Raw genomic sequence first — 14,362 nt, 5'->3', positions numbered from 1 at the left:
ATGCTTTCCATGATGGTCTGTAGCTGAGGATATAGCATGAATGCACCGCATCCAATTCACTTCGCGATTACGATAAGTAGACCTAGAGTCACACCAAGCTTCTTTGAGATGCTTGAGAAAACCTACTTTCCTTTAAAAAGCTAATGCTTAAGACAAAAGGACCTTATTGTGATCGAGTGCATAGCTCAATCCTAAAGATAAGGTAGGGGAGCCAATAAAAGAACACTTGTGAAGCTATGAAATCTTAAAGGTAGGATAGAGGAGACACTAAAATGACACTTAACCTGCACATATTTAGAGTACGATATGAGGCTAAAACATCTTTTGGAAACCTAAGGGCCCTATGGTACTCTACTACACAGCATGGTCATAAAAGGTACACATAGTCGGCATGTGATTTGAACAAAAACATAATTTAAAAGCCTTTAACTACAATTTGTATTAGTCTACCATGAAGCCCTATGATTGGCAAAAATTCTATAAGAATTCGCTCATCTCCATTAGAACCCATTATGTTTGTTGTGCAAAGTGGACAGGAGTCAAGGCCCTTGATTCAAAATTCAAGGGGATTAGAACTCATGACAAAGAATGAATGCCTTTTAACTCTCTTACCTCTTGACTTGTCCAATCTTAAAGGGACACATAGTTTGTACCATACTAATTATTGGACTAGCTCGTTCAAAAATCCTCAATGTATATAGCCAAAAAGGTTTGTAGCATGCATTTAGTGCATTGTCTCATTATCATTCACCTTTCTCAACTATCTTTTATTGACACACTTTATGCAATTAATTGTAATTCAAAGCATATTCAAAGTCCTTAGAGATTTGTTCGTTGGCTTATTATGAAGTTTCACTTATACAACCAAATATTTGACTTTAAACATCTATTGTGACCAAGTTTGATTTGTATATGACGTTGGCTAATATAAAAATACAACTATGATGATGGTGTGCAAGCATAACAACTTAGTCCAAATGAACCAAACAATACTAGCAATCAATTCACATCGTGACACTATCTAAGTCCCCTCTATCTATAGAAGTTAGATAAATTTAGTGTGGAAATTGTACAACACTATATAAAGGATTAAGAAATCCATGAATTGCTAAGTTTTTGATATATCATAACAAGCAAAAGTACTCAATAACATATATTATTTTAATGAAAATGTCACTAGCTTATGTGATGCATGCTACCTTCCTATCTTATTTAATAGTTTGACAATAGTCTTCAATCCATCCACAAGAGCTCATAGTTTGAAGCTCCTCATAATCTAGCATAGACCCATGCATTCTTCAACAATAATGGTTTGAATCACTTCGCTAAAACCCATGTCATGCTGCAATCCAACATACATAAGCAAGCATTCAAGGCACACAATACATCAAAATAGGAAAACCCCCCCTAATCCTCAACTAGTTCCATAAGCTCCAATAGATTGCCTAGGGATTATCCTCATGCAATAAAAAAGTCAAGTAAATGTCCTCAACAATACCTATTCTAGCACCTTTCTCTTCAACTCGATTGACTACTGATAGCACCAACTTTTACATGAATATCATTATCAATTTTTGTAAATGAGAAGTGTTTGTATAAATTTGGAACTCTTAGAACTTGACAAAGCTCACCATGTCTTCAACAATACCCATTCTAGCCAACTTGTACATGATCATTATCAATTTATGTAAATGAGAAGTGTTTGTGTAAATTTGGAAGTCAAGAATGTCTTAGCCACATCTCATCTTAGAACTTGAGAAAACTCATTTGAACTTGGAACACCTTCACGATTCTGAATGGCTAATCGTGTAGCCCACAATAATTATTGTCCAACATAGAGATCAAACACATACCTGACATCATTTCAAACACAATTGTAGAATATCTTCCTTGTCAACTTCGTTAACCAACATTGGCAACCTCCCATGCAGAAAGTAGCTTCCTAACATCCATCAATCTCATCAGCTTTGCACTATGGAACATGCCAAAGTAAACAATGTTACTTGTGTGTGTCTGTCCTTGCTTCATGATCTTCCATTCTTGTAGCCTTGTATTATCATAATCTTTTGGCTCCATGTGTATCTACAACACGTCTTTGAGTGTGCTTGGTTGGCCAAAAGGCCTTTTGTAAACTTTTTTATTCATTAATTCGAACTTCATGAAAAAAAAAGAGAAATTTAATAATTAAAAAATTGTGCTCGTACAGTACATGAACCATATTGTATGATTAAGAGAAAACCTAGTATGAGCATATATACCAGTGTGCACAAATTTACTGATTAAGCCATTTGCACAAGAAAAGCTCTAATTTCAGCCACAAGGCATATCTATATTACACACGTGCTTGTTTTGAAGACATATATGCTAGAATAACATGTGGGCAGTTCAGATCCTGAATAGTGAGGTTGTCCACAATGTTTAAGAGTCTTTAAGATCATTGATTTCATGAAGAGAATTCTTAAATAATTGGATCCATGTCACTTGTGGACACACAAATATCTTAAATTTTATACCTAGCATATGGAGACATCCAGATTGTTAAACAGTGAGGATGCTGGTATCATGAATGTGATGAAGATATGGGTCTAACCAAAAACTACCCAGAGCAACTTTCTTCACAGCCACAATTAGTCCACAACATCAAAGCCCTGATAGCTAGAGTGATTTACATCATGTCATCGATCCTCACTTCTACCATCTTCATGCCTAAACTATGCTTTTTCAAACTTTTCTTAAAGAATTCCCGTGACATGCAGTGGGTTCATTTGACTACAGTAGATTCATACTTTGTGCCACTGAACTTGTCGGGTCCAAATCAAGCAGACCAACCCCAGAATTATGTAGCTGAACCAGAAACTTTAACTTCATTGAATTAAAATTTTGAATGACATATAGACAGTAAAACGATGTTAGACTTCATTATCAATTGTATTGTGGTCTCAATTTCTATCTAACAACACCTGCACAAGACTTCAACACATTCTATTGCCTTCAGAAATAAATCACGAGACAAACAAAAGCTCATTCCCCAGAGCCTGTTCTTAGTTCCATCCAATGCTAAAGCTTTACAGCTTAATATGATAGAACTCTGCCTGCAGGACTCTCATGTATCTAAAACCATTCGTGATTATTGTAAGAACCACCCAAGAAAATTCCTGGATCCACTGCCAGTTTTGATTATGAATTTAGTTCAAATAAGGGGATGCATGTCTACTATTTACAGTGTCATCCCAATCTTTACATAAGTCATTATTTACCATGAGGCATCTCAGTAATATGGTGAGTTGAACCATACTCTGAGCATCTTTCTGCTCATGGTGTCTCACTGAATATCATTTCCTGCATAAGAGAAAATATCAAAACAATTGATCACTGGAGGAACCATGCACAACTTAAACCTTGTTAAGGCTGTACAATCACTACAAAATATAAATAAACAGTATCCTAACTGGTAACTCCAATCAGTAATAAGTGTCAAAACAAGTTCTGAGGTACTGAACACCTACATTCTGAGTAATAAACACCTGCGTAATGATTAACAGAAAAGTTGATCTGATATGAATAGAAACTTCAGAGGCTGTCAACATACAACAAAGTAAGATATTCTGGCTGAAACTACCCTGCCACCACACCTGCCTGCTGTCGTGCACAGCCTAAAGCCCTTTCACCTCTTCCCTCATGCCCTAATTGCCTCGTATGCCTCCTCAGCCCTTCTCCTACCACTGCCAAATCCCTCTTGCATACTACCGTGCTGCACACTGTTATGCTGGACGCCACCTGGACTTCCTCCTCAGCCCTCTCCTGTTGCTGCCAAATTTATTCTGCGCACCCTGCTGTGTTGCACACCATTGTGCTGCATGCTGCTGTCCACCACCTGCACTTTCCTCCATCAGCCCCCTCCATCCATACCACCTTGCTTGCTGCTCACCCCCCTGATCATCTCCCCTCGGCTGCCTTGCCCTTCCTCCCACTCAAACTTCTCCCCACCAGCCCCTCACCCTTTGAGGCTGACCGCTTCACTCTCCTCGGTATTCCCTTATGTTGCAGCAGCCTTCCAAAAAGTCTCTCACTTGCAAGCTGTTGGCACAAGAACACATGTAGGGTGTGCACAATAGAAACCCCCACTCCAAGCTGGTGCAACCAGCTGTTGCACACTGGAGTCCCGCCACTTGGTAGAGGACTTTGGTCACCTCTTTGGCACCACTTTGCCAACATCATTTGCAGATGCATTGACTGGTGCCGGGTACTGAAGATACGTCAAGGATTCCCACCCATCAAGATGGTCACAAGATCCATGTAGATTTACCAAAGTTACTGTCACTAGATGGCCCAAGCATCACCGCCAAGGTACCATGAGTTCGATCAGCACACTGCCAAGTGCACTTTGTTTGGTGTTGCGAGTGCAAAGTTGCCCAAGAGTCCACCCCATAATTGGAGCTGAGCTACCAAGGCATGGCACAACTACATAGCAGTGGGATGACCACCTCCACCCTAACCCCCTCTATTACATCCTTGGACATCTAGATGGGCATTGGTAGCATTGGGCACAAAGCTTATAAAGTGACTTAGTGCGAATGCACTAAGGGCACTTCAGAGTTAGGGCAGCCGAGTCCTATTTACAAGACTCAAGGCACTATTGTGCACATCATTGTGTGATTACCACTCTTGGACTCTTGGCCTATAGGCCAACACATCCATACATTGGGACAGTGTAGGCGCATGGTATGGGACAAAAACTCTTGTTGTGACCCGAGTACCTACTAGCTCCTAGGATCATGAGTGAGCCCATTTGGCTCTATGGCTTGGAGATATTGGGTATGGAGCTTGTATATGACCAGTAAGAGGGTGAGGTTCCATGAGAGAGAGAGAGAGAGAGAGAGAGAGATTGCAAGTACAAAACATGCCGAATAGATTGATGTGATAGTTGTTGATGGAAGTACAATAGTTAGGGCCGCATTATATAGGCCTAGGGTTTCTCCCAAACTGTTGAACCTTATTAAATGCTAGAGCATTGGAGGCATAAAAGGTGTTCACACCTTTGACACACATACACACCTAAGGTGTGTTCACACATGGAAGCGTGTATAATACTAATAAAACCCCTTTCAGGTCATGGGTGGCCGAACCCGTGACACGATACACACAAAGCAATGGGTAGGTTTTACCTCAAAGAGAGAGTCTCATCCTGTATAATGATTCTGGAAAAGGAAATACATAAGTGAAATAGGTGCAATGGGAGGATGACATGGTCTACCGAGAAGCTTTGGGACCAAAAGTAAAACATAGTTCAGAGGTGTGTATTGGCTTAGAGGCTGATCAAAAGCTAGCATGGCTCAAAGGCAGGCACTGGGCACATGACCAGAGATCAAATACATGGGTATGGCTTTCGGGATCAAACTTAAAGGTCATGTGTAAAGTAATTACAAACCCCCTCAAAATAAAACTTCTAATAGAACCATGAAAGGAAAGTACAAATCTTTTTGGATAAAAATATGGGCAGAATACCTCACACAATAAATGGATGTGTTTGGAAAGGCCTTAATAGATGCATTGGCATGGTCAATGCCTAACATATTATTTATTTATTTATTTATTTACGATCTAATTCAAAACGCATACTAATAGGGTTCATCATTGCCAAGAGACAATGATTGAATAGATACATTAAGGGCCGTGTTAAGATGTAGTAGGTGGCTCATCAGGGTCGCTATTTGATAATGTATTAGCAACGGCACATTAGGTGTGTTGCTTGTCTTATTGCATGTCCTTCTTCTTGTAGCATTGGTCGACAGTGTGACCAATACCAACACTTGGTGGTTGTTTCTTGGTATAGAAGATTTTCGGTGCAATGTTAGCATCTTTGTTGTGCATTTCATCATCCAAAAGAATGGCAACCATTTCTTCATATTTCATCTCTTCAACCACCTTGAGAGTTGTCACGGTTTCATGGAATTGTGCTTCTTTTATCAAGCAATGAAGAAGTACAGCTTGTTTATCATTGTCATCCAAACGACTATTGAGAGCAATCAATTGTTGCTAAATGAGACTTAAATGATCAAGATGTTTCTTGAGTCTCTGAAGGACTATAAGAGATGCATAGAAGGGCTAGAAGATGGCATGCCATCAAGGCACTTTGTTCTCCACACCACATAGAAAAGTGATCATACGACTATAGACGAAGATGGGCAGTTGCAAAGTGTCGCCAAGTAGGGACAATGGGTTAAAGACTGACAGGCGGTTGCATATCTGTCATAAGTAGGTAAAGAAAATATGCCAAACTTCAGGTATTGACCAAGGCAACACACGTTTGTAGCAGGCGTTGACAAGACATGCCACAATTTCTACTCTTGTTGTCATGTGTGGGACTAGGTGACAGGAATAGGTCACAGATTCTCTTCTTGTTCTTGTTGCACATGCAGCCACAAGGAAAGACAACTCCTAGTGTCAGAGTGAAGCATTGCGGAAGTGAATGACCAAGACAAAGAGTGAACAAAGAGAGAGAGAGTGAAACACAGAAAATCTGCAATGAAGAATGCTGTATAAGGATGCAGAATTATACACGGGTGCAAAGAGAATATCTGCGTATGTCTCCACCTTGAAGATCTTAGTCTCCGTCAGCCCCCCAAGGGCAATCTCCATAGTCTGCAGCCTAAAATCTGTGAAAACAACTAACTGAGGCTGCTGAAAACAAAGCCTATAAATAGGCTGGAAAAAATGCCCCAATGAATGCAAGTCAGCTGCATTAAATGCTGTCCAACTGGACTGCCTTCCACATGGCACTTGCAATTGGCCGACCTGCCACATGGCATCTTGCCTGTCTCGGAGATGTCATGCTCTAACACCCCTTCTCATATCCTGGACATGATAGAAGGCTAAGGGATCTAGAATGCTGCCAAAGTAAAGCCTGGGGAAGCGCCTTGGTAAACAAGTCTGCAAGGTTGTCCTCTATCTTGCAATAGACCAGGGAAATGGTCTCATCTAGAATCTTCTCCCGAATGAAATGGTACTGGATCTCAATATGCTTCGTTCGAGTATGAAACACAGGATTCTTGGCCAAGGCAATGCAACTCTCATTGTCGCACTGGAGAATAGTAGGACCTATCGGCGGCAAGTAGCCAAGCTCCTCCAGAAGCATAACATAGGTCAACATGGGTATTAAGAAGCCAAATCAAGGAACCAACCAACTACTTGTAACAGATAGCATCCACCAAAGCAGAATCGCAATGAGTTGTTATAACGTGTTTGACAGTAATACGGGACTATCTTCTGCAAACGCCCCTTTGAGCTCTATCGAGTCTTGAGGAAGCACAAGAAATCTCTATCTCTCCACCCAACCACGCTCAAGAAGATGCTGGAGTGGAACCCCATCGCGACTCCTCTGCCAGTCGTCATTACTTGGTGAGTTATACTATTTTTATGACTCACTTACTTCCTAAGCTCCCCTTAAACCCGTACGGGCGCCCAAGGCCCTCGGACGGTCATCTCTCGCGCTTGTTTCCCAATAAGTTACATTTATTGATGTAACCTTTTCTCCCCCTTAAGAATTGGTTTCATCCTTGAAAACGATACTTGGAAGGTCCAACTATAAATTGTGAAACCTTTTTCTTAAAGTGCTTACTCGCTCCCATGTTGAGCTTTCTTCTAAACAATCCCTCCATTTTACCATACATTCTTGATAAATAGTATGCCTTATTCGTCTATTACAAACATTTAAATTTCTTTTTGGTTCATGTGGAATAGATTGGTCACCTAATAGCTCCTCAATGTTATCATTTAATATTAGATTATCCATATCACCCAGCTTCTTTCCTAGCTTTCTTACATGAAAAACTAGATGTATTTTACTACCAACAGGTAGTTGGAGCTTGTAAGCCTCTTTTCCCACCCTATTAAGTATTGTGAAAGCGCCACAATACCTGGGTGAAAGTTTTGGACATCGTCCCATTTTCATGGTTTTAGTTTGTCCAGGCACTTTAGCATAGACCAATTCCCCTTCTTTAAAGGAGATGTCTCTTCGGTGAGGATCTGCATAAGCTCTAGCTCGGTCTTGAGCTTTCTTAATATTTTCTTGAGCAAATTTTAACATACTATTCATATCCTCCAAAAAAATCCTTTGTTGCCTGAACCTTTTCCTTATGCAGTCCTACTGCATGAGGAGCTCTGGGCTGAAACCCATACATTAGCATAAATGGACTATATCCGGTGGAAGAGTACTTGACACTATTATATGCAAACTCTGCTATCGATCAATACTCTTCCCAATTAGTTTGCCTTTTACTTACATATGCTCTCAACATATCTTCAAGGATTTGGTTAACCCTTTCAATTTGCCCATCAGTTTGCGGATGCTCCGCCGTACTCATGCTAAGTTTAGTATCCAACTTCTTAAATACAACGTGCCAAAATTGACTATCAAATTTTCTATCCCAATCAGAAACTATATTTGCCAGAAGGCCATACAATCGGTATATGTTCTCTATGAATAATCTAGCAAACTCTGGTGTTTTAACATCAATTGAAGTTGGAATAAACCTAGCCATTTTGGTTAACCTATCCACAATCACCCACACAGAGTCGTGCCCCCTCTGTGTCCTAGGTAATGCAACAATGAAGTCCATGGAGATACTCTCCCATTTTCCCGAAGGAATCTCTAATGGATGGAGGAGTCCTCCCACTTTCAATCTTTCAACTTTATTAACCTGACCTTGCATCATGCGAACAATGTATTGATGCTCACTCTCCTTATTCATTCCAAGCCAATAGAACTACCTTTTAATAAGACTATAAGTCTTATTAACTCCTGGATGTCCCGCACTAGGGGTATTCTGCTAAGCGCATTAGTCACTATATTGTACTTTCCTTTTCTATACCTTATCTCATAGTCGAACTCTTGAAGGAGTTCGGCCCATCTGGATTTACGCCCTTGTAGATCCGGTTGGTCATTAAGACACTTAATGCTTTCATGATCCGACAAGATCAAAAGTTTGGCACCGTACAAATAGTGCCTCCATTTCTTCATTGCATGTACTATTACATACAACTCCCTCTCATAAACGGAATAATTCCATTTTGCACGGTCTACTTTCTTGCTTTCAAAAGCAACCGGTCGACCCTCTTGTAATAAGACCGCGCCTACTGCCCTCTCACTAGCATAAGCTTCAACCACGAATGGTTTATTGGGATCCACAATTAATAGTAATGGAGCTGTAGCAATAGCTACCTTAAGTTTTTGAAAACTTTCATTTTGGTCTGTTCCCCAATTAAAGCTCTTCCCTTTCCCTTTAAGTTGTTCCGTCATTGGAACAGCTATCTTGGCATAATCTCAAATGAATCTACGATAAAATCCAAATAAACCTAGGAAGATCTGCAGCTCTTCCAAGTTCCTTGGAGATGGCCATTCAATAATTGCCCTTACTTTTTCCGGATTCATCTTGATTCCCTTTTTTGAGATAATATGCCCCAAATATTTAACTTCTTGTGCGAAGAATTCACATTTAGTTTTCTTCGCATAAAGGGAATGGGTTCTTAACAATTGGAATACTAACCGTAAGTGTTCCAAATGTTCTTCTCTTGATTTACTAAAGATCAAGATGTCATCCAAGAAGACTACTACAAAGTGTCCTAGATAGGGCCGTAACACACTATTCATCAGTTTCATAAAAGTAGTTGGTGCATTAGTGAGACCAAAAGGCATCACCAAAAAATCATAATGCCCGTATCTAGTACGAAATGCCGTCTTAGGAACATCTTGGACCTTAATTCTTACTTGGTGATAGCCTGATCTTAAGTCAATCTTTGTGAAGAATTTTGCCCCTTGTAATTGATCAAAAAGATCTTCCATTCTGGGCATAGGAAATTTATTATTCACCGTTATCTTATTAAGTACTCTATAATTAACACAAAGTCGCATAGAACTATCTTTTTTCTTTACCAATAAAATTGGCGAAGCCCAAGGTGAATTGCTGGGTTGTATAAACCCCTTATCAAGGTAATCCTTGATTTGTCTTTCGACTTCTTAGTGCTGTGTTTCACTTAGCCTGTAAGGTGGTTTAGAAACACGGTGTATATCCCTATCTATGTCAATTGGGTGATTCACATTACCCCTATCTGGTGGAAGGCCATTAGGTAAGTCAGATGGAAACACATCTTTAAATTCATCTAACAAACCACTTAATTCATTATTTACATTTAACTCACAAACATACGAAAATTGTTGGTTTATATTACAAGAAGTAAAAGTGTCTTGTACATGAAAGAACCATAACATATATACCTCATAAGCTTCCTTCTTTATCAGCTTCTGAACTTCAAGGGAACACATCAAAGGGTTATTAGGTACTTCATGTTCACCTTGAATCACAAAAGTCTTACCATCCCTTTCAAATTCCAGTGTATTATGATGATAACTACGCTTTAAGGATGGTTCCAATCGCCATAGCCACTCCCTCCTTAACGCAATATCGGCTCTTTCCATATTCATAATCTGGAAATCAAGCTTATCTTTATATCCTTGGATCTCGATTTCCAAATTGGATACCATTGTATCCCATATTTTATTATCCTGACCTTGCATCATGCGAACAATGTATTGATGCTCACTCTTTTGTTAGGGAAGTTTCAACTTTTTGACAAGTGCATAACTTATGAAGTTGTGGGTGGTAGAGTCATCAATCATGAATCTAACCCTCTTTCCACCTATCAATCCATGCACTCTAACTAAATCATGTAGTCCGAAGGTAGGTTGCCACATAGAAGTTGACATACAATACTTGTGTTATACATCCTTGTGCAAGACCTCTAAAGATTTATACTTTTCATGCCCCTTTAATTCCAGGGTCTGCACTACATGGATTTGTTTCTCTTTTCTCTTGCCCTTGTCCTTATCCTTTTCTTTATCTTCCCCCTTCTTTCTTTGAGAGCAATTTCAAGCAGCATGGTTAGGGAACAGGCAACTGAAATACAGCCTTTCTTTTTTGACCTTATCAAAGTTATCTTGACCTAGCTTCGGCCGTACATATTGTTTCTTTTCAAAGGGTTGTTTCTTACCCTTAAGGAATGGCATTTTCTTTTTAGATTTACCTACAAATTTTGAGGTCTCAAATTCCTTAGTCTTAGGCTCCGTATCGGTGAGACTAGTGAGTGCACCTGGACGCGTATTATCTTCATTGATTAATGCAAATTTAATCGCCTCTTCAAGCGTCTTGGGTAAACTCCTTTTCACTTCCTTTTTACAGGCCTTATCTAGTCCCCTTATGAATCCTCGTCTTTTGAAATTCATCTATTTCTTCCAATTTGAGGATTATCTAATGATACTTCTCAAGATATGTCAACAAAGGTCTTCCCTTTTGTCTGACAAAATCCCAATCTTCCCAATTTCTTTCCATTTCATTTTTAGGAAGGAATTCTTTCAAAAAGACCGACTTACCAAGTTTCACGTATTTTATTTGCCTTCTTTTAAGTCCACCATTTATATGCCTTTGGCCCCAAGGTTAAATTGGCCTCCAGCGCTTGAAGATGTGGTGGAGTATTCTTTAATTTATGCAAATCCTCCCATTTTTTAAGGAAGTTAAAGATAGTATCATTATTTCTATCTTTTTTCTCCCCATAAAACTGAGGGGGTTTCATAACTTTTAATACTAGGTTATCCCTCAGCTTTTGGTGGGATTCCCTTGGGTCTTGCATAGTCACATCTACATCTTTTGATGAAGATGGAATATCCGAAGTCTCTATCTTACCTTTATCCCTTTCTAGTAATAAAGCTAATTGGGATTTTATTTCGGTGAGTGCTTGAGTTATCAACTCCATTTGAACCCCCTGTGCTTGCACACGAGGAGTTAAATCATCAAATTATTCTCGTATAGCAAAAAATTCTTCCCAATGTTCTTGTTGCATTTCAGTTTCACGGGGATCCACCATAGGGTGGTCCCCGGAACTAGAGCCTTTCGTTGCCCCCCCTCTCTCTTTCCCCTCTATCTATGCATTGGAATTGGGAAGAAAAAGTAAGAAATTTGCAGACAAAGGTGGGGTACTTTCCTAATTACGAAGGTAGAACAGATGTCGACGGCCTCTATAGCTCAGTGGTAGACATGACGTGAGAAGCGATGCGGCTTTCCTTAGATCTACACTAGTTGTGTGCAAGTTGCATTACACAAGAAACAAGGCCTGTCAGCAAAAACACTGAATAGCGTGTCACTAGACATGGCCTTGAAAATAATGAAGAAATTGGGCATGTCGTGGCCGGAGTAATGATTGGTGTGGCCTGTGCTGAGGCAGGACGTGGCCGAAACGGCTAGAGGCAGGACGTGGCCTGACTTGAAGCAGAACGTGATCGGAGTGGCGATTGACATGGCCCGACTACAATCGCCAGCGCGAGACGTGATCGGAGTGGCAATTGGCGTGGCCTGACTACAGCCGCGAGCAATCCATAGCAACGATACCGGTTTCCAGTCGCGATTAAATCGCCCATTTCCAAGTTCCCTGCTCTGATACCAATATAACGTGTCTGACAGTAATATGGGATTGTCTTCTGCAGACGCCCCTTTGAGCTCTGTCGAGTCTTGAGAAAGCACGAGAAATCTCTCTCTCCACCCAACCATGCTCAAGAAGATGCTGGAGTGAAACCCCGTCGTGACTCCTCTGCCAACCGTCATTACTTGGTGAGTTATACTATTTTTATGACTCACTTACTTCTGAAGCTCCCCTTAACCCCGTACGGATGCCCAAGTCCCCCGGACGGTCATCTCTTGCGCTTGTTTCCCAATAAGTTACATTTATTGATGTAACAGCTGTAGCCTTCCAATTTGGGTCCATAGGAGTTGCAAGAGACTTGCATCCCTCCATCTCACATGTAGCCAAGAGTTCCTGTACATATCGCTACTAGGAAATAAAGATCCCCTGACAGATCTCATGACCGAGAAAGAAGTGAAGAAATCCCATATCCGTCATTTCAAACTTCTCATGAAGTGTTGCATTCATCTGCTCGACCATCTGAGTATGGTCACCTGTCACAATCAAGTCGTCCACATAAAGAACAAACAACACATGACCTCCACCTGAGGTATGGCACACAACTTGGGGTCAGCTTTAAAACATCGATACCCTAATGTCTCCTAGAGGAATGAGTCAATCTTCTCATTTCAAGCACTAGGAGCTTGCTTAAGGCCATAGAGAGCCTTCCGCAACCTATACGCCTTACCATCAAAAGAACCAAAGCGTGGAGGCTGCTCAACATAGATCTCCTCCAACTCTTCATTCAAGAAGGCATACTTCACATCCATCTGATAAACTAGCCATCTTCTGTGGCTAGCCAATGCAAGAACGACGCAAATAGTGGTCATCCGAGCTGTAGGGGCAAAAGTATCATGGAAGTCAATGCAAGGGCACTGTGCAAAACCATTAGCAACAAGGCGGGCCTTGTGCTTGTCCAATGTACCATCACTGCGGTACTTGGTCTTAAAGACCCATTTGACTCCAATGATCTTCTTATGAAGAGGCGTTAGCACAAGATACCAAGTGCCATTCCTTTCAATTGACTCCAGCTCCTACTCCATTGCTTTTTGCCAATGATCATACTGTGAAGCCTCCTTTACGGAAGTGGGCTCTTGATCTTGCATGACACGAATCGTCAAATAGTAATCAGTGTAAACAAGCTCAGTGTGGTTTGCTTGGTTCCTCCGAGAACGCTGTGGGCCATCTTGCAGCTCCCACTCCTCAAGGATCCCCTCAATCCCTGCATCACGAAGAGAGTCACGAGCCCAACGACGAGAAGGCGAGATCTCACCTTATTGCTCTCCATCTACCAAAGTTTCTGCAAGGTCCATTGACGGCAAGGAAGCAATTGGTGAATCCGATGTTTGGAAACTAAGCTTCTCATCCGAAGAGTCCACAAACACCTGTCTTTTGGAAGCTGCTTTAAATTTGTCACGATGTGTCTTCGGCATGTGAACATAGGCATCACACCCCAAAACCCTAAAATGAGAAACATCGGACTTGAACCCAAAGTACGCCTCATATGGAGTCATACCAACAATAGCGGAAGTAGAGGGACGATTAAGGATGTGAAGTGCGGTAGCCACAACCTCAGCCCATAGGCATTGAGGTGTCTAACAATGCTCCAACATTGTACAGGCCATCTCGATCACACTGCGATTTTTTCGCTCCAAGGTGCTATTCTCCTGAGGGGTGATTGTATTGGGAAACTCTTGGTGAATACCACGATCTGCAAAAAAATTAGCAAACTCATTAGAAACAAATTCTTCGTCCTTATCTGATCGTAAAGTCTTCAGCTTGCGACGCGATCGGTTCTCCTCAAAGAGCAACCAATTCTTAAAGTTGGAGAAAGCCTCTAACTTCAGCTTTAAGA

At 40.9% G+C, this 14,362-nt stretch overlaps 1 protein-coding gene across 5 annotated transcripts in view; it reads right to left on the bottom strand.

Moving 5' to 3' along the window:
* Positions 1-2,898: 2,898 nt before the first annotated feature.
* The window catches only part of LOC148026803 (E3 ubiquitin-protein ligase At3g02290-like), a 77,608-nt gene continuing 66,144 nt past the window's right edge, over positions 2,899-14,362 (bottom strand). For 4 of the 5 annotated variants that reach the window (XM_087691329.1, XM_087691330.1, XM_087691328.1 and 1 more), the window contains exon 5: positions 2,900-3,339. In XM_087691329.1, the coding sequence (XP_087547455.1) occupies positions 3,313-3,339 (27 nt within the window). In that variant the 3' untranslated portion in view covers positions 2,900-3,312. Of the gene's footprint in view, positions 3,340-14,362 lie in introns of all 5 variants that reach the window. The other variant, XM_087691332.1, reaches the window with a different exon arrangement.

The sequence above is a fragment of the Lygodium microphyllum genome, chromosome 13, assembly GCF_053477565.2.
Source record: "Lygodium microphyllum isolate KBCC chromosome 13, Lygodium_microphyllum_v1.1.10, whole genome shotgun sequence".
Lineage (NCBI taxonomy): Eukaryota > Viridiplantae > Streptophyta > Polypodiopsida > Schizaeales > Lygodiaceae > Lygodium > Lygodium microphyllum.
This window is presented reverse-complemented; position numbering and strand designations above follow the sequence as displayed.